This window comes from Capricornis sumatraensis, chromosome 4 (assembly GCF_032405125.1).
Source record: "Capricornis sumatraensis isolate serow.1 chromosome 4, serow.2, whole genome shotgun sequence".
NCBI classification, from domain to species: domain Eukaryota; kingdom Metazoa; phylum Chordata; class Mammalia; order Artiodactyla; family Bovidae; genus Capricornis; species Capricornis sumatraensis.
In genome coordinates, this window is record NC_091072.1 from 111,457,863 (window position 1) to 111,480,504 (window position 22,642).

The following is a 22,642-nucleotide window of genomic DNA, read 5'->3' on the forward strand; positions in this document are numbered from 1 at the left end:
GGAGGGCTCACACATGCCATATCATTCTGCATGTTGTGTGTGATCAGCCAGCTCATTTCTTTCCATCATCCCCTAGGTGGATACTATAGCCGCCCCATCGTACAAATAAGAAAAATGAAGCACAGAGAGGTTAAGTAACTTACCCCATGTTACACAGAAACCAGGGCAGAATCGAGATTTGAATGCAGACGGTATGGCCACAGAATCCATGTTCTTGACCATTAAATTATCACCTACATTGTCACAACGAATCCATCCGTGTCAGCTACGGTTACCAACTGGCAAGCTTGCCAGTTCTGACACAGCATTTCTCCTGAGCAGTCTTTATTTAAAGATTTCCAACGTCAGATTTGCATGTACGGGCATGAGACGCTTTTCTGTCTGGCTGCTGCCTACTGCACATTCATACACACCATACAAGCCAGCCACCAATTACTCACCTGACCCTCTAGATGTTTCCACCATAGGAGGATCTCCCACTGAATCAACCAACTCTAAAGAGATCCTTAAGACCACGGAGAAAAATGAGAGCAAGGTCTACCATTTGAAATGGATTTCTTATGCTATTAAACAGGACTGCGGAATGAGGCCCCAGATGCCTGCATCCTTTCAGCAGAGGCAGTTGTTCAGACTGATTGCACAAGCTTCCTCTGAGGTTTGCCCCAGTTCAACTAAGCTCTCCTGGACCTGTGGTTGAACTCAGCGGGCCTGAGTCAGGGTCAGCGGACAGCACTGGGAGGGGGAAAATTGCCTATAAAAGGAGCAGTCCCTGTGGGGTGTGGGGTGGGGAGGACCCGGGCTTTCCTGCACAATCCTGGAGACATGGGTCTAGCCAAAGGCACAGCTGTGGGCAGTTTTGTCTGGATGATTCTTCCTGGGGTACAGAGACCTTGTTTTCACCTCCATGCAGGTCAGGGAGGGCACACTAAACTTGAAGTTAACTTTCTCTGCAGAAATGCAAGCTCTAGACCAAAAAAGAAAAGGGGGGGCAGGTAATATGCCGGAGCAACAAACAATGTGCCTTTCATTCCCAGTATCTTCTGCTTCTCTCTCAGAGCTCCACCTCCCCATCCCTGCTCTGTTCTAATTCACTTAAAAGACAGCTGTCACAGCAGAAATGAAGAGAGAAAAACTCAAGTTTCAAGAGACTTTTGAGGCTCACAGTAGAGCCCATGCCTTGTGAGAATAAACTTGGGTTTTTGAAAGCCTGATTGTTGAATATTGAACCACAGATTCCTGGCTAACTCTTGGACTAATTTTTTTTTTTTTTTTTTAACCACAAACAGCCTCAGACAATTACAGGAAGATGTAAAGAGGACATTTTTTTCCCACCCAGGAAGAAAAGAGATTTTGCTGAATTCAGAAAAGTTAAAAAAGAGACAGATCACCTATTCCATTTTTCTAGATGATCTCTCTGCCTCTCTTTTAACACCTTCCTGAGTTTAGCAAAATTTGCAAAACAGAGACACGGTCATAGAGAACAAATGTGTGGATACCAAGAGGGAAAGGGAGGTAGGTAGGAGGAATTGGGAGATTGGGATTGACATAAATACATTATTGATACTATGTATATGTAGATGACTAATGAGAACCTACTGTTTGGCACAGGGAACTCAGTGCTCTGTGGTGACCTGAATGGGAAGAAAATCCAAAAGGGAGAGAATATATGTACGGCTGATTCATTTGGTTGTACAGTAGAAACTATCACAACATTGTAAAGCAACTATACTCCAATAAAAATTGATTTAAAAAGAAAGAAAGAGAGAGAGAGAGAGAGAGAAGAAAGCAATAAAGTTGCTCAAGTGGGTTTATGAGCAGCGGCCAGAGCCCTCCCCGTGAAGCAAATCAGCTTGGAGCAGAGAGAGACCGGCCTCTGGATGCATCTGAGACCTGATGGGAGGGAGGACCTGAGCTTCCAAAAGCCTGGAAGGCGGCAGCTCTACAGATTTCCCAGTGCCACAGGAAGAGGTGGAGAGGAGAAATGGCTGTGAGAACACTGGGGGAGACCTACAGGCCTCAGACCTCCGAGTGGCGCAGTGCGTGGCCACATTCTCTGTCGGGCATGTGGATACCCACAAGACTGGAGGCTCAAGCAGAGGGAAGGAGTGAGCCGACGATGCCCATGAGGATGAGGGCACATGGCAGCAGATGGTGGCATACATGGAACCACCCCAGAACAGATGGGAACACAGGCATCCCCGAGGATGCCAAAAACAGGGCACATCAGTGTTGATGGACCATCTGGAGCCACGACCACCTCAGTGGAAGACAGCGGGGACAGGTGACAACCAAGGTCACCCAGCACCAAGGCCTTCAGATCTGAGCTCATCCCAGCAGGGTCACAGCAAGGACACAAACCCTCACACAGCTGAAAAAATCCTAAATCGACTGAAAATACACTAAACAGATGAGCTTAACCAGAATTAACCTAGTTTCTGCCATCAGTGGGACTGTAGGCTTAAAAGAAAGATTAAACTGAATCATAGAAATAATAAAGGCTCATTCCTTAGACCTCTGAGAAATGTGACTAAAATCTATGCTTAATGTATTTCTCCTTATGATCAACACACAGAGCTCCCTGAGTGGGGCTGCCAGATTTAGCAAATAAAAATATAGAGCCTCTAGCTACACCTGAATTCAGGTAAACAATAAATCCATTTTTGGCATAAGTATATTCCAAGAAATATTTGGGATATACTTATATACAAGATTATTTGTTACTTATCTGTAGTTTAAATAATTTTTAGTGTATTTCCCATGCAATATCTGGGATATACTAAAAGATTATTTGTTGCTACCTGAAATTCAAATTTAACTGGGCAAACTGTACTTTCTCTGACAATCCTCTCCCTCAACCTTCCTCCCTGGAGATGAAGGCAGGTGTGGGGCAGGGGCGGGGGTGGGGGTGTGGGGGGTGATCTTCCTCCCTATGGACTCAGACCAGGTGGTTAATACTGCTTAATGCCTACCTTCTCCTGAAGCCACAGTGTCAGAATTTGCCTTTTTTTGTTTCAAAGCCCAACTATAGTCTTCAACCCAGCGTTTCAGAATCAACCCCCAGAGCTCCTGAATCAAGGCCGCCCCCAAGTACTCCTTCAGGCACTGGAACTCGTTTCGGTAGATTCTGCACCCTTGGTATTCATTTGCCAGGATTGTGAGCTTTAAAGGACTCAGGTTGGTTTTTTTCCTCAAGCTGTATCTGCTCTGTCAGAAGGGGTCTCTATTGGAAAAAGAGAGATACTCTCTAAAGATGCGTAGTTGGGCTTCTTTGTCCACTGTGCTGACGAGCTCCACTGTCCTCACATCAGGGCGGGCACACAGCGACTTGTAGGAGAGGCTGGAGGAGATGGTGCTCATGATCAGCTTGCAGTGAGGAGATAGCGAGCCTGGCAGCCAGGAGATGTCTTTCACCTGATGAAAAGAGTCAAAGACGGTTGAAAACTTCACAGCTTTAAAACTACTTTGCTGGTGCAGGTGGTGGAGAAAAAGGAACCCTCTTATGCTGGAGGAACCCCTCTCCACTATGGAGAATAGTATGGAGGTTCTTTAAAAATAAAACAATAGAGCTACCACATGATCCTGCCCTCCCACTACTGAGCATATATCTAGAGAAAAACATAATTCAAAGAGATATACACGCCCCAGTGTTCACAGCAGCACTATTTACAATAGCCAAGACATGGAAGCAACCTAAATGTCCATCAACAAATACAAGGATAAAGAAGGTGCGGTACATATGTACAGTGGAATATTAGTCAGTCATAGAAAGAGTGAAAAACAGTCATTCACAGCAACATGGATGGATCTAGAGACGGTCATACGAGTGAAGTAAATCAGAGAGAAAAAGAAACAAAATATGACATCACCACTAACTGCAATCTAAAAAAAGATACAAATAGACTGACTCCTAAAACAGAAACAGACAAGATATAGAAAATAAACACAGTTACCAAGGAGGAAGGAGGGAGGGATAAATTAGGAGTTTGGGGTTAAAATATACACACTACTACATATACAATGGATAACTAACAAGGACCTACTGTATAGCACAGGGAACTATATTCAGTATCTTGTAATAACCTAAAATGGAAGAGAATGCAAAAAAGAATATACATATATATATGTATAACTGAATCACTTTGTTGTACACCTGAAACTAACACATTGTAAATCAACTATATTTCAATTTTTTAATTTTTAATAGATTCAGTGGAATATAGTAAGAAAGTATAGGGTAAGGATTGGGGTTATAGTTATTAACAGCAACCTGGATAGCAAGCAATATGGTGCTAAGACAGTACCAATTCACACTCCATATTGACTGACTCACCTCTCCATTAGGGATTTGATAGTACAAACGCAGACTCTGAAAAGAGGTTCCTACAAGCAAGTACCTTAACAAAATCACAGACTTCTGAAGAATGACCTACAGTGATGGCCAGAGTGCAAATTGAAACATTCAACTGAAAAAGAAGATACTTCCTTGTGCTGAGAACTGTCACTTTGGGTAGCAATACTATTATAAATTAAATGGTTTCATTTTGGAATAAAAGAAACGCCTAATAAAATCTTTCTGGACTCCTTTAATAAACAGCTTTTTCCATCCCTCTTTGCCTAATAATAGCAACTCTCATATCCTGACTGCTTACTCTGAGCCAGGCACTGTGTTGAGTGTGGACCAACTGCACTGGTTACTTACATTTTTAAAATTTTCTGTATCTTACGTTGTTTCTACATCTCTCGTGGGAACTTACAGATCCAGGGAAATTGCTCCTCCCAAGGCCAGCCAACTCCTGGGAGCAGTGGGCAGCTTGCATGAAACATAGCTTCTGTGTGCAGACAAGCCAACCCATGACCACACCCTGACCCATCTTCTTATTCAACTTTCGCTCACGAAGCCAGTACTTCCTCTGCCCTAAATCATCCAAGGGTCAGGTGCCAGACAGTGAGGGAAAGCCCCTATGCCCCAAAGTCCACTAGAATTATTCAAACTAGCAATCCAAGACTGTGTCCCCTGCCCTGCCTTGCCTTTCCCATGAAAACCCCCAAAATAATTTTGTTGTATATTCTGATCTGCCTTATCTATACTGATTTTTCCATATATCAAATCCCATTGATTGGTCGCTATCTTTAGTTTTTCTTCTGTTTGAAGGGATACTGGATCAATGGCACCTCTAATGCTTTTTAGTGTCAGTCATTGCTTTGGCCCCTGGCTCCTGTCTTCTGCCTTCTGACACCCTAATATTTCCCCCCGGAGTCCTGCGTGACAAGGCATGTCTTCTCTCCAAAAGTGTAAATCATAAATAATTCTTTCAATGCCATTGGTTTCTGCATGCCATCTCTCAGTTATCCCCCTATAAATTAAATCCCAGGTATAATTTTATTTCATTAACTCATTCAGTCCCCCTAACAACCCTCCAGAAAGGCCAAGGAGGAAACTGAAGCACAGAGGGCCTAAACGTTTTATCAACTTCATTATGAGGGTAAACAGCAGAGCTGGGATTCAAACTAAGGGTCTGGCTGCAGGGGCTGGCCCCTCACCACTGCACTGATGCCTCAGAGAACTGCCTGACAGCCCCTCCTCCTGCAGAGCTCTCCCTGTGCCCCTCTTCCAGGAAGCCTTTTCCAAAGGTCCAGTGTTTTTGTTAGAGGCCTTCACAATACTACATACTGATCCCTGCCAGCACTTAGCTCAGCTGTCATTTTATATTTATTTATGTGATGATATTACTAATATCTGCCATTCCCTGCTAGAATGAAAGCTCTATTTCTTAGGGACTATGTCTGTCTGCTTACAGTGCTTTTCCCATGGTAAGCGGTCAATAATTATTTGTTGGATGTATGGTGGTCACCATGTATTGAATTAAAAAGTAGATTACAAAATAATATAGTATATAACTTCATTTATATAAGCATGTGTATGTGTACACAGCCATCCATAGCAAAAAGGTTTAACAATGGTGAGGCTGTGAGGATATTTAATTTCCTATTTTCTTCTTCTTTGTTATATGTTCTATGAGAAACATACATGAATCACATAATTTATAATTATGCATGTATAAGTTTTAGAGAAAATGCTTCACAAAGTAATGACTAATACTAAAAAGCATTGGAGGTGCCATTGATCCAATATCATTTCAATCAGAAGAAAAACTAAAGATAGCAAACAATTGATAGAATTTGATATATGAAAAATTAAGTATAGATAAGGCAAATCAAAATATACAACCTAAAGAATATAATAGGGGCCCAATAAATGTCTGATTGAAGTATAAAATAGCGGGGCAGAATTGTGCAGCAGTAACAGCCAGTTTCTAGAACCAGACTTCCCATGCTTAAATTCCAAGTCCACCATCTCCTTAGGACCTTCAGCAACTTGTCTAATATCTCCAAGTCCAATCCCATTTCTATAAATAGAGATGATGATCCCAGTCTATCAAGGATTGTTGTGAGAATTCAATGTAAATATCTCCAAAGTTTCTAGAATAGTGCCTGGCTCATTGTGTTATGTAAGTATTTGTTTCGTAAAGTATTCAGAAGTAACTAGAAGCAGCATTGGCTATAACTATAGATACGCAATGCAAGGGAATGATATTATGTACATTCTAAATTAAGACATTTCCCAACAAGGACCTACTGTATAGCATATAGAACTCCACTCAATGTTATGTGGCAGCCTGGAAGAGAGGGGGGTTTAGAGGAGAGCCATATACATGGCTCCATGTATATGTATGGCTGAGCCCCTTCTCTGTTCACCTGAAATTATCACAACATTGTTAACTGGCTATACCCCAAAACAAAATAAAAAGTTCAAAAAAATTAAGGGGTTTTCTTTTTATTAAATAATAATAAAATAGATATTATTTTGAAAGGAGATTACCTTCTCTCCTGAAATCCCATAAATGCCAGCCAATTCTTCAATTCCGTCCAGTACAAGTATACATGGCTTTACATTGATGGAAGCAATGAACATGTCTACAAGAAGTGAAAAGGCCAAGATATTTGCATCTTCATTGAGAATATCAGTTTCAAGCTGGGTACCTGCAGCACAGAAATGTGCTCAAATTAGGTGAAAATGTTTCCATCGCTGCTAAAATATGTTAATGGGTTGGGGAAGCAGAAGGGGTTGGGAACAATGAGTGCTACTCACAGCTGCACGACACATGCAGATGGCGTAGGATGGCGTGTGCGTGCTCAGTCACTCAGTCTTGTCTGACTCTCTGCGACTCCATGGACTGTAACCCACCAAGGTCCTCTGTCCACGGGATTTTCCAGGCAACAATGCTGGAGTGGGTTGCCATTTCCTTCTCCAGGGGATCTTCTCGACCCAGGGATCGAACTCGAGTATCCTGTGTCTCTTGAATTGGCTGGCTCTTTACCAATGAGCCATCTGGGAAGGCCATATGTGTGATCAGCAGTTTCAAAATATTCAACCCTAAAGGGGTAAAGATATTTACCACCACATGTCTCCTATATATTTTCAGGATTTTATATAAAAAATATTATGTATGATCCAAAGCGCTACTCTCACTTTCCAAAATGCAAAAATTGATCATGTTACAAAGAACTGGATGGGAAGAAAGAGAAGTCAGGCTATGTGATCTGTGAAGCTTCTGCACCCGCTTAAGATCAGTTCCTGTTTTGGGGTCACAGCCACCACTCTGGGGGTCCAGCTGTGTGCACGCACACACACACACACACACACACACAACATCTCCTACCCACCACCTAGTTTCTTTGGTCCTGGCTCATTTTAAACCTAACACAACTGATCCTAAATTACTCTACCCTTAGTAATGGACTCCAGATCTTGGATTCTAGAAATTACTAGGGAGAATTAAGTTAGGAATCAGCAAAGACTAAGGAAGTAATTTGAGAGGACCAACTTGCAGGATGTGATTAAGTGACACAATAGCAGCAACCCCAAATGGTAATCACCTACCTAATATTCTAAGAGCACTTTGTGACATACAATTTCTGCCTTGCTTTTAATTTTCAAAACTAATATTTTTCAAATAAATTAAGACCTGTTAGGATCTAGAAATCAAGTTATGCAAAGAAACTGGACTGGATTAAGTTTCTTAAGTATATGAAGATTTAATCTATTTAAGAATCCACCTGCCAATGCAGGGGACACAGGTTCGATCCCTGATCCAGGAAGATCCCACATGCCTTGGAGCAGCTAAGCCCATGTGCCCCAACTACTGAGGCTGTGCTCTAGAGCCTTTGAGCCGCAATACTGAGCCCACATGCTGCAACTACTAAAGCCCACGTGCCTGGAGCCTGTGCTCTGCAACAAGAGAAGCCACTGCAATAAGTCCATACATGGCAACTAGAGAATAGCCTCTGCTCTCCACAACTAGAGAAATCCCTGGGGCAGCAACGAAGACTCAGCACAGTCAAAAATTAATTAATTTTTTAAAGATTTGCTCTATTTTGTCCAAGCAAGGAGAGTAACTGTATTACACAGAAGCATAACTGTGCTAACATCAAGAAAGACCTCTTGGGGAAAAACAATGAGATGTTGATGAAGCCCTCAGCACAGCATCTGGCACCCAGAAAGCCTTTGATAAAAGGAGCTCCTTGTTAGTCAGGGCTGCTGCCAGGGTCCGGAGTAATGCAGTGAGGAAACATGAGAAGCGGAAAGGTGGAGGCTCTTCTCTGACCTTCTATGAAGCCTGTCATGAAGGGGATGTCAGCTGCAGCTGCCTAGCAGGCAAGGGCACTTGGGTCAGAGATTTGGCCACGGGCGGCCAGTTCTCCTCTGCTAGATCACTATATCCTGGCCAGCAGGGGTGGGGACGGAGGAGCAGAAATGTCAGCTTCACCCAGGGGAGTTTTAGCATCCCCACGATGGGGAGGGAGGGCAGGGCTCACAGCCCACACAGGCGCTGCAGCAGCGGACAGCTAAGTTGGGTACGAGAAAATGCTCTCTGCCTGAATCTTCCTGTGACCTCTCAGGCCTGGCTGTGCTCTCAGCAGTGGCTCCTTCTCTTTCCACATCCACCTCCCCCAGGTCCAGCTTCCGAGCCAAGGCGGTGATGCTAAACGATGCTGGAGCCAGCCAGCCCTGCTCATCCTGGCTTCCCCCAGGCTTCTGTGTAGCATGCATGCATGCTCAGTCGTGTTTGACTCTTTGTGACCCCCACGGACTGTAGCCAGCCAGGCTCCCCTGTCCATGGGATTTTCCAGGCAAGAATACTAGAGTGGGTTGCCATCTCCTTCTCCAGGGGATCTTCCTGACCCAGGGATTGAACTCACATCTCCTGCACTGCAGGCAGATTCTTTACCGTGGAGACACTGAAGAACAGCTACCAACTCTCTTGTTTTCCATCCTCGCTCCCCTTAGTCTAGATAATGAATAGGACTTTCTTGTTTCCCTTAGCTGCCCCCTACTCCCTGCTTCTTTCTCCAGCTCAGTGAGGAATAATAACAAAAGCAATAACACCAAACTGTGCCAAGGACCCATTTAAGTTCTTTACATGTATCATCTGTTAACCCTGACACAGCTTTCTGTAGGTACTATTATTCCCACCCCATTTTAGAGGTGAGAAACTGAGGCACAGATTGCTTAAGTGAACTGCCTAAGATCACACAGCTAGTAAATAGCGGAGTCAGAACTGAAAATCTGGGCGGGCCAAGTCCAGAACCACTGCCATCCCATTAACAAGGAGAGGTGTTGCCTGACTGTCAAGTGTTCACAGGCTGTTAATGAATTTATTCTGCTTTGTCAGCTTAAAGATTTGTTTGTTTGAAAGGCAGCAACTGTTTTTATTAGGTGCTTTCCATACCTAAAAAGACACTCAAGAAAATAGCAATTTATTTGGGGAATAAAATCATAATTGCATGTGTACAGTTGAGCATCTAATCATCAGCCTTGCCAGAATAAACACCTTTGGGATGAGCCTGAGTGGTACTAGTCGTTTTTTCTTAGAATCAGACACACCTGCTGCTACTGACTTTGACTTTACCCACTTAGTACACTCTGAGAAATGTAGACACTAAAAACTCACGCCCACATGTTTACTTTATTTACTCACAGAAACGCCTACACACACACACGCAGAAGGAAGCTCACATATTTGTCCCTTCATCCAGAGATGATCTACACCCATCAAAACTCACCCAGGGCCCCGACTCTCGCTCAGTACCCAGAGGCTCATGTGGGTACAAGCCCCGGGTGAGAAGGGATGAAGTCTCCAAAGCAGGAAGGGTCAGACACATACAAACATGCAAATACACAGAAGGCACCTAATGATGATGATAATATCTAATATCTGCTGGTGCTGAGGTTTCTCTGGTAGCTCAGCCAGTAAAGAATCTGCCTGCAAAGCAGGAGACCCGGGTTCAACTCCTGGGTTGGAAAGATCCCCTGGAGAAGGGATAGGCTACCCACTCCAGTACTCTTGAGCTTCCCTGGTGACTCAGATGGTAAAGAATCCACCTGCAGTGCGGGAGACCTGGGTTCGATCCCTGCAATGGGAAGAGCCCCTGGAGGAGGGCATGGCAACCCACTCCAGTATTCTTGTCTGGAGAATCCCCATAGACAGAGGAGCCTGGCGGGCTACAGTCCATGGGGTCACAGAGTCAGACCGACCAAGAAACTAGGCACAGCACAGCACTATATGCCAAGCATTGTGTTAAGTGTCTTTATTTCTCAGACTTTATCTTAGTTCGTCCTCTCAACTACCTATAAGACATCTTTTTCCTTCCTATCCATATTTTACAGATGGGAAAACTGAGCCAGAGAGAGTTAAAATAACTTGCCCAGGTCTCACAGCTAATAGAAGCCGTCGGGTTCCCCAGCTGCTCCTAGGACAGAGGTGGATCCCACAGGATTGTTCTCTCTGCCCATGTAAGCCTTGCATCTTCAATATCTCCTGACCAAAGCAGAACTCTTGATTACCCTCAAAACCTGCTGCCCCATCAATGTTGTCCCATTTCAGTGAACCACCCTGACCATCCACCTAGTTTCCTTAAGCCGCAAACTAGGAGAATCCGTAATGTCTCCCTATCCTTCAGTTCTCACATTCAGTTCCTCAGTGTGTTCCCATCCCTCCCCTCGCTACTCCCCTCCCCCAAGCTATCACCTCTTCCCACTTGGACCACTGTGATGGCCTCTAACAAGTGTCACTGCCACTATGCTGACTTGCCCACACCTATTTCTACACAGGAGACGATTTTGAGCTTTGATAAATACCAACCAAATCATGCCACTCCCCTGCTCAAAATCCTCCACTGGCCTCCCACTGCACACAGTAGAATCTAACCCAAGTTCCTGTTCTACAAAACTCAGATACAAAGTAGCCCATCCTCTATCTTATCCTGATTCGTCTGGTAGCACTCCCCGCATCCCCCACCAGAGTCTGGACACACTGCCTTCTTTCCTTTCCTGACTCACTCCACTTTGTTTCCAGCTTAGGGACCTTAGCTGTCCCTTCTGTCTGGAATGTTCTGATCTCCGCATGGCTGGCTCCTTCCTGTCTCTGAGATCTCCTGAGAGCGTAGCAGAGATGGCGGCCTGTCCTGTGACAGGCTTCCCCTTAAAGATGGTGGGGGTGGCTTTCCATTCCTACCTGACTCGCAGTGTGGCCATGGGAGCCCAGAGCGGCTGACTTCTTGCCAAAAGAATGGGAGTGGAAGTGACTTGTGTCACAACCTGGCTGAGACTTTTAAGGAAAGGTGTGCCTTTTCCATTCGATTTCCTCTTCCTCTAGCCAAAGGCAGATGACTCTGAGGCCCTAGAAGATGACACAGCCTCAAGATGGAAAGAGCCCACGCCCCCAAACCACCACGTGGGGAAAAGCCACTTGTTCTCTAACAAGGAACCCTGAGCTGAACTGTTGCATGAGCTAGAGATGGCATGGATGGTAAAGAATCTGCCTGCAGTGCAGGAGACCTGGGTTCAATCCCTGGGCAGGGAAGATTCCTTGGAGAAGGGACTGGCAACCCACTCCAGTATTCTTGCCTAGAGAATCCCATGGACAGAGGAGCCTGGCAGGCTACAGTCCATGGAAGTCTCAAGGAATCATACATGAATGAGTGACTAACACAAACATGAGCTAGAAATAAACTTCGAGAAGCCACTGAAATGGGATATATAAACAGCAGCCAGAGTTATTCCAACTAATACAGAGATACAGTTCCTGACCACTCAACCTCAACAGCCAGCCCATCATCTCAGCACATCACTCTGCGTGGCATTCATCATTATTTGAAACATCTCTTGATTACTGGTCATCTGCCTTTCTCAACAGAACATTAGACCTATGGGAGTCATGATCTTACTTGCCAGACTCAGTGCTACGTCCCCAGAACCCAAACCAATGACAGGAACAGAACAGGCACCCAATACTTTATAATGAATGAATGAATAAACATGCTTAGTAGAGAGCTACTGAACTAAACGGGAGGAGTAATAGCTGAAAACAAAGAACTATGGCAGCCTCTTGATGAAAGTGAAAGAGGTGAGTGAAAAAGTTGGCTTAAAGCTCAACATTCAGAAAACGAAGATCATGGCATCCGGTCCCATCACTTCAAGGCAAATAGATGGGGAAAGAGTGGAAGCAGTGGCAGACTTTTTTCAGGGGGGGCTCCAAAATCACTGCAGATGGTGGCTGCACCCATGAAATTAAAAGCCGCTTACTCCTTGCAAAGAAAATTATGACCAACCTAGACAACATATTAAAAAGCAGAGACATTACTTTGCCAACAAAGGTCCATCTAGTCAAGGCTATGGTTTTTCCAGTGGTCATGTATGGATGTGAGAGTTGGACTATAAAGAAAGTTGAGCATCAAAGAATTGATGCTTTTGAGCTGTGGTGTTGGAGAAGACTCTTGAGAGTCCCTTGGACTGCAAGGAGATCCAACCAGTCCATCCTAAAGGAAATCAGTCCTGAATATTCATTCGAAGGACTGATGTTGAAGCTGAAACTCTAATACTTTGGCCACCTGATGTGAAGAATTGACACATTTGAAAAGACTCTGATGCTTAGAAAGATTGAAGGTGGGAGGAGAAGGGGGCAACAGAGGATGAGATGGTTGGATGGCATCACCAACTCAATGGACATGAGTTTGAGTAAACTCTGGGAGTTGGTGTTGGATAGGGAGGCTCGGTGTGCTACAGTCCATGGGGTTGCAAAGAGTCAGACATGACTGAGCAACTGAACTGAACTGAACCTGAGCAATAGCTGAGAGGCACGTCCTGCCTTGGAGCCCTTGCAACCATTCCCATTGACTGGAATGTTCTCCCTGAGATAATCTGCCTGGCTCTCTCTTTCAAGTATATATTCAAATGCCCCTTTTTCAGTGAAGCTTGCCCAGATGATACCTTTAAAGTCCTGAAATCCTTACACATACACACTGCGTACTTTCTTTCTCTGATTTATTTTTCTTCATAGAACTTAACCGCCTCCAAACATTCTATAATTTTTAGTCATTAACTCTTTGTCCCCTTTGCTCTCCAATAACAGGGAAACCCCATGAGGCTAAAGTATTCTGTCCATTTTTTTTCACGGTTGTATCCCCACTGGCATATTAGGCACTCAGTTCACCTTTGGGGAAGGAAAGACAAAAGAAAGGAAGAAAAGAAACAATTCTGAGAGCAGAAGAGGTGGGCGGATACACAGGCAAGACTATATAAAGGTTTAGATTGGAATAAGAGAAAAATAGCCTTATGGGCAGAAGACAGAATGATCACTTTTAAACAAAATTTTTCTGAATGAATTTCAAAGTCTGATTCTATTACCGTAGTGTTTGTACTGCAATTCTGTGATGAAGTAATGGATCATGGACATGATGTCACTGCTTTCACAGGTGCTGCCCATGAAATGAGGGATCAGCAACATGTTCGGGTATTTCTTCTTGAAACAGTTCACCCAGTTGGCAAGCAGAGTGGACTTGCCACAGCCACGTTCTCCAGACAACAGCAAAATAGACTTGTAAGCTGGAAGAGGATTTATTCTGCAAAACAAACGGGGGAAACGTAGTCAAGGATAACTACCAAAAAAGAGGGAGGGAGGGAAACTTTTCCTGCATACATCTGTCTCTAAGAGATATGAAATTCTAGTCTCTCTGGGAGGGAGCTTAATGAAGAAGGGAATATATGCATACATATTGTATGTGTGTTCAGTCATGTCCAGCTCTTTGAAACTCCACAAACTGTAGCCCACCAGGCTCCTCTGTCCATGGGATTTTGGAGCGGGCTGCCATTTCTTTCTCCAGGGATGTATATATACAGCTGATTCATTTCATTGTACAGCAGAAACTAACACAACATTGTAAAGCAATTATATTCCAATCTTTTAAAAGTTAAAAGAAATTCCAGTGTCTCCACTGTGAACTCACTTGCTTCCAAACAAGTCATTCTCTCTCTGGGTTCAGCTCTGTCTTATATAAAATTAGGAGAGTGGAAAGATGGTAACCTTGGAAGGCTCCTCCAACTACCATAGACTCTAGGGTTGTCCAACATGAACCTGGGGTTACGTCAAGGGCCCAACCTGCCCAAAGATCCTGGAAGGGAGACTCTGCACCATCAGGAGAGAGAATAAAAAATCAAAACACTCATACGCCAAGGATTCCCATAATCCTGAGGACCATGACATTAGAAATGCAACAAAATGACCGCAGTTGTCAGTGACTCACTGAGCAGTAGCCAGCTGCTCCATGGGGGTGTTTTGGCTTGTAATAATGAATAAATATGACTTCTCTGAACTGGCATGAGCACAGTATAACTTGTCTTGCTGCACAGTCTTAGCCACTGGACCACCAGGGAAGTCCCCCAAGCACCATGTTGTTTTAACCAAATAAACGGTCTTCCTCTTGGCTTGGGTTCCAGGAACCATAAGAATGTTGGTAGCTCTGCAGTCACAGTGGGTGCTGAGAGTGGGGCAGAGACGGTGGAGCACAGCCCTGAGCCACTGTGGGTTTATCTCAAATCCTGAAACCCTCACAGAATAAATGATACCTGTGGTAAGAACTGGACGATGAGGATAGAAGAAATAAAACAGTCCAAGGAACCTCCCTATTTCTAGGGTTGAAACTGGGAAGGACACCACAGACAACCCCAGGTCTTTCTTCATGCCCCAGCCTCTTCATGCCTGTGGGTGGTGAAGCGAATACATCACCACCCAGAAAAGGAAAAGATATGGGGGTCTGAATGAAGAGGACACTGAAAAAAAGTGAAGGAGTGCAAACTTTGGGTGAAGTTAAGTGAAAGTCGCTCAATCGTGTCCAAATCTTTGTGACCCCATGGACATGGAATTCTCCAGGCCAGAATACTGGCGTGGGTAGCCTTTCCCCTCTCCAGGGGATCTTCCCAACCCAGGGATCGAACCCAGGTCTCCCGCATTGCAGGCAGATTCTTAACCAGCTGAGCCACAAGGGAAGCCCAAGAATGCTTGAATGGTTAGCCTATCCCCTCTGCAGGGGATCTTCCCTTCCAAGGAATCAAACCAGGGTCTCCTGCATTGCAAGTGGATTCTTTGTCTGAATGAAGAGAACACTGAAAAAAGTGAAGGAGTGCAAACTTTGGGTAAGATAACTCAATTCCTTACACACAAACACAAAGCTATGGCCCATAGTCAGCCATTAACAAGTGTTGGCTGAATATCTTAAAGTAATTAATAACGAGCTGATGATGTATGTGGAAGTTCTTTGTAAATTATGCAATACTGCACAGATGCATTAGTCATGTTTCCTAATCCAACTTTTTCTCCTTAAAATCATTACATCATTGTTAGGAATGACTGAGACAAACTTTGGACTATGGGATTAAAACAGAAGGCAAGCCCTCTGTCCTCCAGGGTTTATAATCTTCTTGAGGAGACTGGAAGAAAGAAACTGAAACAGTCAGGAAATTTTCACAGCTGCAGAGTGAGTTCTGATGAGGAGATTCTAACCCAGGAGTGGTTTTTTTAGGAAGCCTGTCTTGCAGCCAGGGGTAGAAAAGGGGAGGGAAGGAAGATATTCCAAACTGGAGGAGTCTATTCACTAAAGTCAGATTGCTTTGCTTAGGATTTCTTGACGTCGTACCTGAGAACAGAGTCTAAGCTGGAGCGTGCTGCAGGACTGTTAAAATCAGATTCCATATCCTTTTAAGGCAAATCTTTCCAAGATTTCAAAGATCCTGCTAGACTCCTTGGAAATAACAAATACTTCCTTGCACTTCTCAGTGAACTCTTCATGATAGAAACATTCAAAGTTGTGCTTAAAGTCTTTAGAGACAAAAAGATATACTTTAATGTCTTAGATTTGTAGTTTAGCATTTTCCATTTCACATGGTTATTATGAATGCCCAGGAAAGTGCTCTGTGTCCCTATCACCATCTTTCTACGTTAGCACAATATTTCATAACCCACTCTACATTGTAATGCAAGGAAGCTACAGGCAAGCAATGCTACTTGTATCTGAAATCCTGCTTAGGATTCCAAGTTATTTCATGACCTCACAATGAACAGGGCAAAAGAAAAAAAAAAAATAAAACTGGATTTGCTACATATATCCTCTTGTATTTTTAGATTGTTAGCTAAGTATAAGTTACCTAATTCAATCTCATGGCATATGTGTTTCTACCCAGGGCAATGGCTAGGGGAGGGAGTGGGGTGTATTTTTAGGATAAGATGTTCTAATACAATGATAACCACGAGTACAGTTTCAACTCTGCCATTGGGCAAGTCCCTTAAACTCTCAGGTAAAATAAGTGGCAGCCAGACAACTGGATCTCTAAGATTCCTTCTAGCTTCAATTTACTGTGTTTCTAAGCTCACTGTTAAAGTCAAGGCATTCTGGACTGCCAAAATGTACCCCCATCTCCAGAGATACCTACATCTTCCAGAGTTTGGGAGGCGGTTGTTTTTTAAACAATGTGAGGCAGGAGAATGAACATCTCTGGTTTAACCTGGTAAGGTCTCAAGATATCTTATACTTCCTTAGTTAACTGGGCTGCCCTCTGGTTCAGGTTAGGGCAAGAACAGACCTAGAGGACCAACAGTTTGGCCAAGGTCAGCTTCAAATTTCAAGATCTTAAGACAGAATTGGAGACGATCCCACAACCTAATGGGTCTCTTTAGCTCACCATGAACCTCACTCACCAGTCTCAGGTAACTCCAAGGACCTCAGTAGTGCTTCTAAAAGTCAAGAGTGTGAACTGATAGCTCAACATTGCCTTATGATAACCATCAGCTACCCAAATGGCCTATTTTTACCCCAGCTATGCGATTTTGGAACTATGTGGGCAATTAAAGGGTACTGAAGATCCAAAACAAAAATAATTTAGCCTTCTTTTCTAAAGATTTTTAAATAATTCATACATTCTGTACCTTCTACTGCAGACATGTAGTCCATATATTACATATTCAAAACTAAAGTCTAAAACAAACTAATCTTTCAATAGTAATCAAGACTAAGAAGAAAACTATAGAGAAACAATTTGTCTCTCACCCAAATACACAAAAAGGTTTGATTCTTAAACATGTTTATAAACATTAACTGACGGATGCATTTCACACTGAGACTAGTCAAACGTGAATCTAAGTGAGCTCCGGGAGTTGGTGAAGGACAGGGAGGCCTGGCGTGCTGCGATTCATGGGGTCACAAAGAGTTGGACATGACTGAGCTACTGAACTGAACTGAACTGAACTAAACTTCAGACTTTAGTAAAATATATACTATATTCTCCCAGGACTCATTTTTTCATGATTCATCCCCATTAGCATAATATATGTCAGGCACTGTTTTCGGGTGCTTGCTGCTGCTGCTGCTGCTAAGTCATTTCAGATGTGTCCAACTCTGTATGACCCCAGAGACAGCAGCCCACCAGGCTCCTCCATCCCTGGGATTCTCCAGGCAAGAACACTGGGGTGGCTTGCCATTTCCTTCTCCAATGCATGAAAAATGAAGAGTGAAAGTGAAGTCGCTCAGTCGTGTCCGACTCTTAGCGACCCCATGGACTGCAGCCCACCAGGCTCCTCCGTCCATGGGATTTTCCAGGCAAGAGTGCTGGAGCGGGGTGCCATTGCCTTCTCCATTTCGGGTGCTTAACATATGTTATTGCTCTCAAGGTGATTAACGCTAACCAGAAATCAGAAGAAGAAACCTAGGCTTACCAATATTATGTCATTTTCCCAAGGTTACGTAGCTAAAAACTGAAAAATCTTGGATCTGAGAACATGTCTGTCTTTGGACATTCTAAAACTCCAAGGCTGTAGTGAATACTCAAGATATTTTGGACTGCTCAACACCCTATTGAGCCATAGACTATCATTTCGGGTCCCACTTTGTCTCAACTCTCAATTCATGTTAATGTAGTGGGTCCGTCTCCCTGCACCTCCAGAGGTGGTATAGGACTCAGGATTAGCCAAATCAGAGAATCTCATCACATCAATCACAATACCAGCGATTGAGTCAGATACAAGCATATAGTCCAAGTCCTGCTAATCAGGAACAGAAAGACTTAATGGTAGGACTTTGAGTCATTTACTGCTGGACTTGAACCTGGAGCTGCTACAGCCATCTTCCCTCCATAATGGAGAAGCCAAAGAATTGAGGCAGCATGAGGACAGCAGAGCCATCAGAGAAACAGTGAGAAACAAGGGCCTGGAATCCTCCTTTGAGCAAGTGGATGCAGCTTGAGCTGAACACAGACCTATCTCTAGGCTTTCCAGTTATATAAACTAATAAATTCTCTTTCTCTTGAAGTCAGTGTAAGTCATTTGCAACCCAGAGTAATGAGCGATACAATATTCTTTTCTAGGACTCCAAAATGATTTGGTCTGTAGGTGGAGTCTAGTTTGACCAGCACGGTGGGATTTCACATCTTACCTCCAAAAATGAATGTGAATGACTTTAGGTGGGTCAACTCCCTCCTATTCAGTTGACCACAGATCCGCTCCCTATCATATTACAAGGACTCTGCCTGCCTGGTCCCTAAAGCACCTGAGAATGCCCTCATTCCACATTCCCACACTACTTGGGCCCTTACAATGGTAATTCATAATCTTTTTTGTGTCATTAAACCTTTTTGATCAAAGACAGTGTCTTCCTTTGATTGATGTCTTCCTACGGCCCCCAAACACACATATGCATTAAAACATTCTATTTTTCATATAATTTCAGGGCATCGCAGATCCCTCCCAAAGTCTATTCTAGGTGAAGAATCTCCACCCTATTCTGATGTTGTTCTTCCCTTTTTAATCTATACGTGTCTACAAGACACTGCTTTCAAAATGACTATAATCATTTCAATATGATGTCAGGCAGTGCTTTTCAAACTTTGATGCATGTGCAACCCACCTGTCATCTTTATTAAAATGCAAATTCTAATTCAATAGACCCAGAATGCATTTCTAGCAAGTCCCTAGGTGATGCTGAGACTACCAGTCCATGGATTACTGACTCTGAATAGTAAGGGTGAAAGCAAACGAGCATTGTTTTGAAGTCAAAAGGACCTGTTCAAATCCTAGAATGATCCCTCACTGGTGAAGTGACATTAGGTAAGTCACTAACTGCTACACAGCTTTCATTGGTTCATCTGTAAAACAGTGATTATAGCATCTACCTTGCAGGTCTAAATCTTAAAGATTAAAAGTGATAACATGCAAAAATCACTTGGCAATAAAAGTTCTCTTCCCTTTAGTTTAGGGTTTCTCAACCTTGGCATTACTGACATTTGGAATTGAAAATTTCTTTATTATGAGGGGCAGTTCTGTGCACTGGAGGATGTGTAACAGTGACCCTGACTTCCACCTGGTAGATACCAGTAGCACACCCCTAACTGTGACACCAAAAATGTCTTCAGATGTAGCCAGAAGTCCCTTTAGGGTAAAGTCATCCTTGGTCTAGAACCTCTGCTCTGGATCTACACATTAACTGCCAAATATTTTAGATCTCCCCTGAGCTCCCTGACTTCCTAAATCGTCTTCCATGACCTACTATTTACTCTTAGTTTCAAAAATCTTCACATGAAGTGAATGTTACAGGAATATGCTAACAATTTTAAATGCATAAGTAACATTTTTCAACCATTTTAAAATTTCTTTCACAAGGAAGACACACAAAACACATGAACTTATGACAATAGACTTAGCTATCTCCATATTTACTAACCTGTATTTTCTGTCATTACAGTGGCTGGGCAAAGTTTCTCTATCACGACCAACCAGTCCTTGAGAATCAGCTCACCCAATTCATGGAGATCTCTATACAACCTGACAGGGAGCCCTTTGCTAATAATCTTGGCCTTCAGCATTCCGATCTTTAATCTCTCCTCATCATCAGTCAGACAACCTGAAGACAGCATCTTCTCCTTTTCCTCATCCCAAGTCTTCAGCGGCATGGTTCTGCTCCTAAAGTAAAAATACTGAAATTGAGACTCATTCAGAAATGCTGCTTGGATAACCTCTAACTCCATTAGACTGCAGGTGGGGTACTCCAGGACCCAAGGATAACCGTTTTTTGCAGCAACATAGAGATTCTGTTCCACTCTCGATAAACTTGACAAGTCAGTTGCCTTGGAGAAGATGACAGGTGAGTAGTTATGGAGAAAGTCCCCATATGTCTGACCCAGCAAGCAGATGAAAAAAGGAAAGCAGCTGTTCACATAGTCGAGACAGAGCTTCAGGTGTTGCGACTGGAGACAAAATTGCTGTTTAAACAGATTGGAGAGTGAGGGTATTTGAGCCTCCAACACTGACCACCTCAGGTCCACAGCTTTGAAATATGTGCCCCGGGAATTGCAGAGTTCATTCAGCTGAGGGAAGATGTAGCTTGCCAAAAAGTCTCTCTCTTCTTCAAAATCACCCAGAGTCGAGCAGATGTAAGGCTGAATGGGTTTCTGTGGCTTTAAAAGGAATTGGGCAGACCTGTCTTCACTCTCATTTGCCTTCATTTCACTTTGCTCAGAGATGATATAACCCTTAAACGGAACAATTTTTGTTCTGGTGCAGCCACCAACCTCCTCTGCTTCTACAACTTTCTCTTCATTATGTTTGCTATAAACAGATTGAAATCTTTCCCCAGAATGTCTTCTTCTTATAGATACTATAACGTGAGTGATGGCTAACAATGCACAGATCAAACTTGAAAAACAACCGAGTTTAAGTCAGGACTGAGAAAGAAAAAAAAAAATTCTTTTTAGGATTCCAGGAAGTTCATTGATCCTCTGTTTCCCCAAAGCTTTTGCTGAAGAGCTGAGATCCACAGGTGCTAAGTGGGCACTAAATACAGTTCTCCCTGTTTGCCTCAGCACCCCCCATCCTACCTTTCCAGGGTTCCTTTTGCCACCTGCTCCTTCTGGCCCTCCCTGTTAATTTGGAGTCTCTGCAAGGGAACTTGCTAAAGAGTGTGAAAAGGAAGGCAAATGCGGAAAAGGAGCCTAGCATACCTAGCAACAGAATAAGCCAAGACCCATGACGGTGACCAGAAGCAAGAATGAGAATTGTTATGAAGTTGAGGCCAGGAAAGAGGAATAAATCAAAATAGCAATATAATAAGGCCCAAGACCAATAATGCACCTGGCCATCTGAGACACAAGGAAGTCTGGATCTAAGAACTTTATGGAGTACTGTGATTATTTCTATCTCAAGTTGTGCGGGCTCTTACGACATTCCATTCACCTACATGCATTGGGAATTCAATTCCACTGAGCTAATGGAAAAGCACACACCCTCCAACAATGAGGTAGATATGCTTGCATCTTGCTCAGAAGCAAAAGATTAAATGAAAAGTACCTAGTTTTATGAGCTTTTTCCTGATGCAACTCATTTCCTTACCAAATGTTGCTTCACTGTTTGTTGCTTTCACCTATAGAGAAACATACCGTGTTATCAGGAATAGGGCAATTTTCCATCAAGATCACCTGACAAGAATATAATAATGCATTATCTTTTGAAAAAGTGTTAACCCTTTTGCATTTAATTGTAACAATAATACAATAGATAATATTACCACTCTGCTTCACTGATGAAGAAACAAAAGTTCAGACAAGATAAGAAACATGTCCAAAGTCACTTGGCTAGTAAGTGAAGAGCCAGGATCTAAAAACAAGTCAGCCTGACTCCAGGACACATGCATTATACTGCCTCCATATTATATGGATAAAACTCTAGGTCTTGAAGATACCATAGATCAATGCGTAGAAAACACCTATACGATAAATGATACTGTAATAAATAGGTGACAATTTGAAACAATTAATCTCACACAAACAAAATCTAAAAGATAACTGAAGAGGCATCATGAGCACTTTATTAAAAGACTTGTTGCCTGCCATGTAGGAGGCTAGAATTAGATTATCAGTACTTGAAAATATCCACTTTTTCCTATTTCCAAGTGATCAGAGGTAATTTATATCTTGGTCTCTACCAGGTCCCAAACAGCCAGCATAAGGACTGGCTCAGAGTAGGTGACAGGTGAATATTTGTTGAACAAAAGAATTTAGTATAATTTTTAAATGAAAAGAAAACATACTTAAATATTAATGAAACTGGGAAAAGATTTCCAAAACTTTTAAGCTACAGAAGAAATCACAAAAGATGTACAAATAATAACCACATTTTTAAAAGAAGTAAAGGCAAACAATGGACTGTAAAAAAATTTGCCACAAATAAATTTATCTTTATTCTAAGAAAAATACTGACATCCTAGT

At 43.0% G+C, this 22,642-nt stretch overlaps 1 protein-coding gene across 1 annotated transcript in view; it reads right to left on the reverse strand.

Moving 5' to 3' along the window:
• The window catches only part of LOC138078705 (putative tetratricopeptide repeat protein 41), a 72,157-nt gene extending 51,273 nt beyond the window's left edge, over positions 1–20,884 (reverse strand). Inside the window, 6 exon segments of the mRNA XM_068971480.1 lie at positions 2,970–3,411; positions 6,881–7,041; positions 13,748–13,998; positions 16,033–16,094; positions 16,096–16,214; positions 20,104–20,884. Coding sequence (XP_068827581.1) covers positions 2,970–3,411; positions 6,881–7,041; positions 13,748–13,998; positions 16,033–16,094; positions 16,096–16,214; positions 20,104–20,884 — 1,816 coding nt within the window.
• Between the last annotated feature and the right edge of the window lie 1,758 nt (positions 20,885–22,642).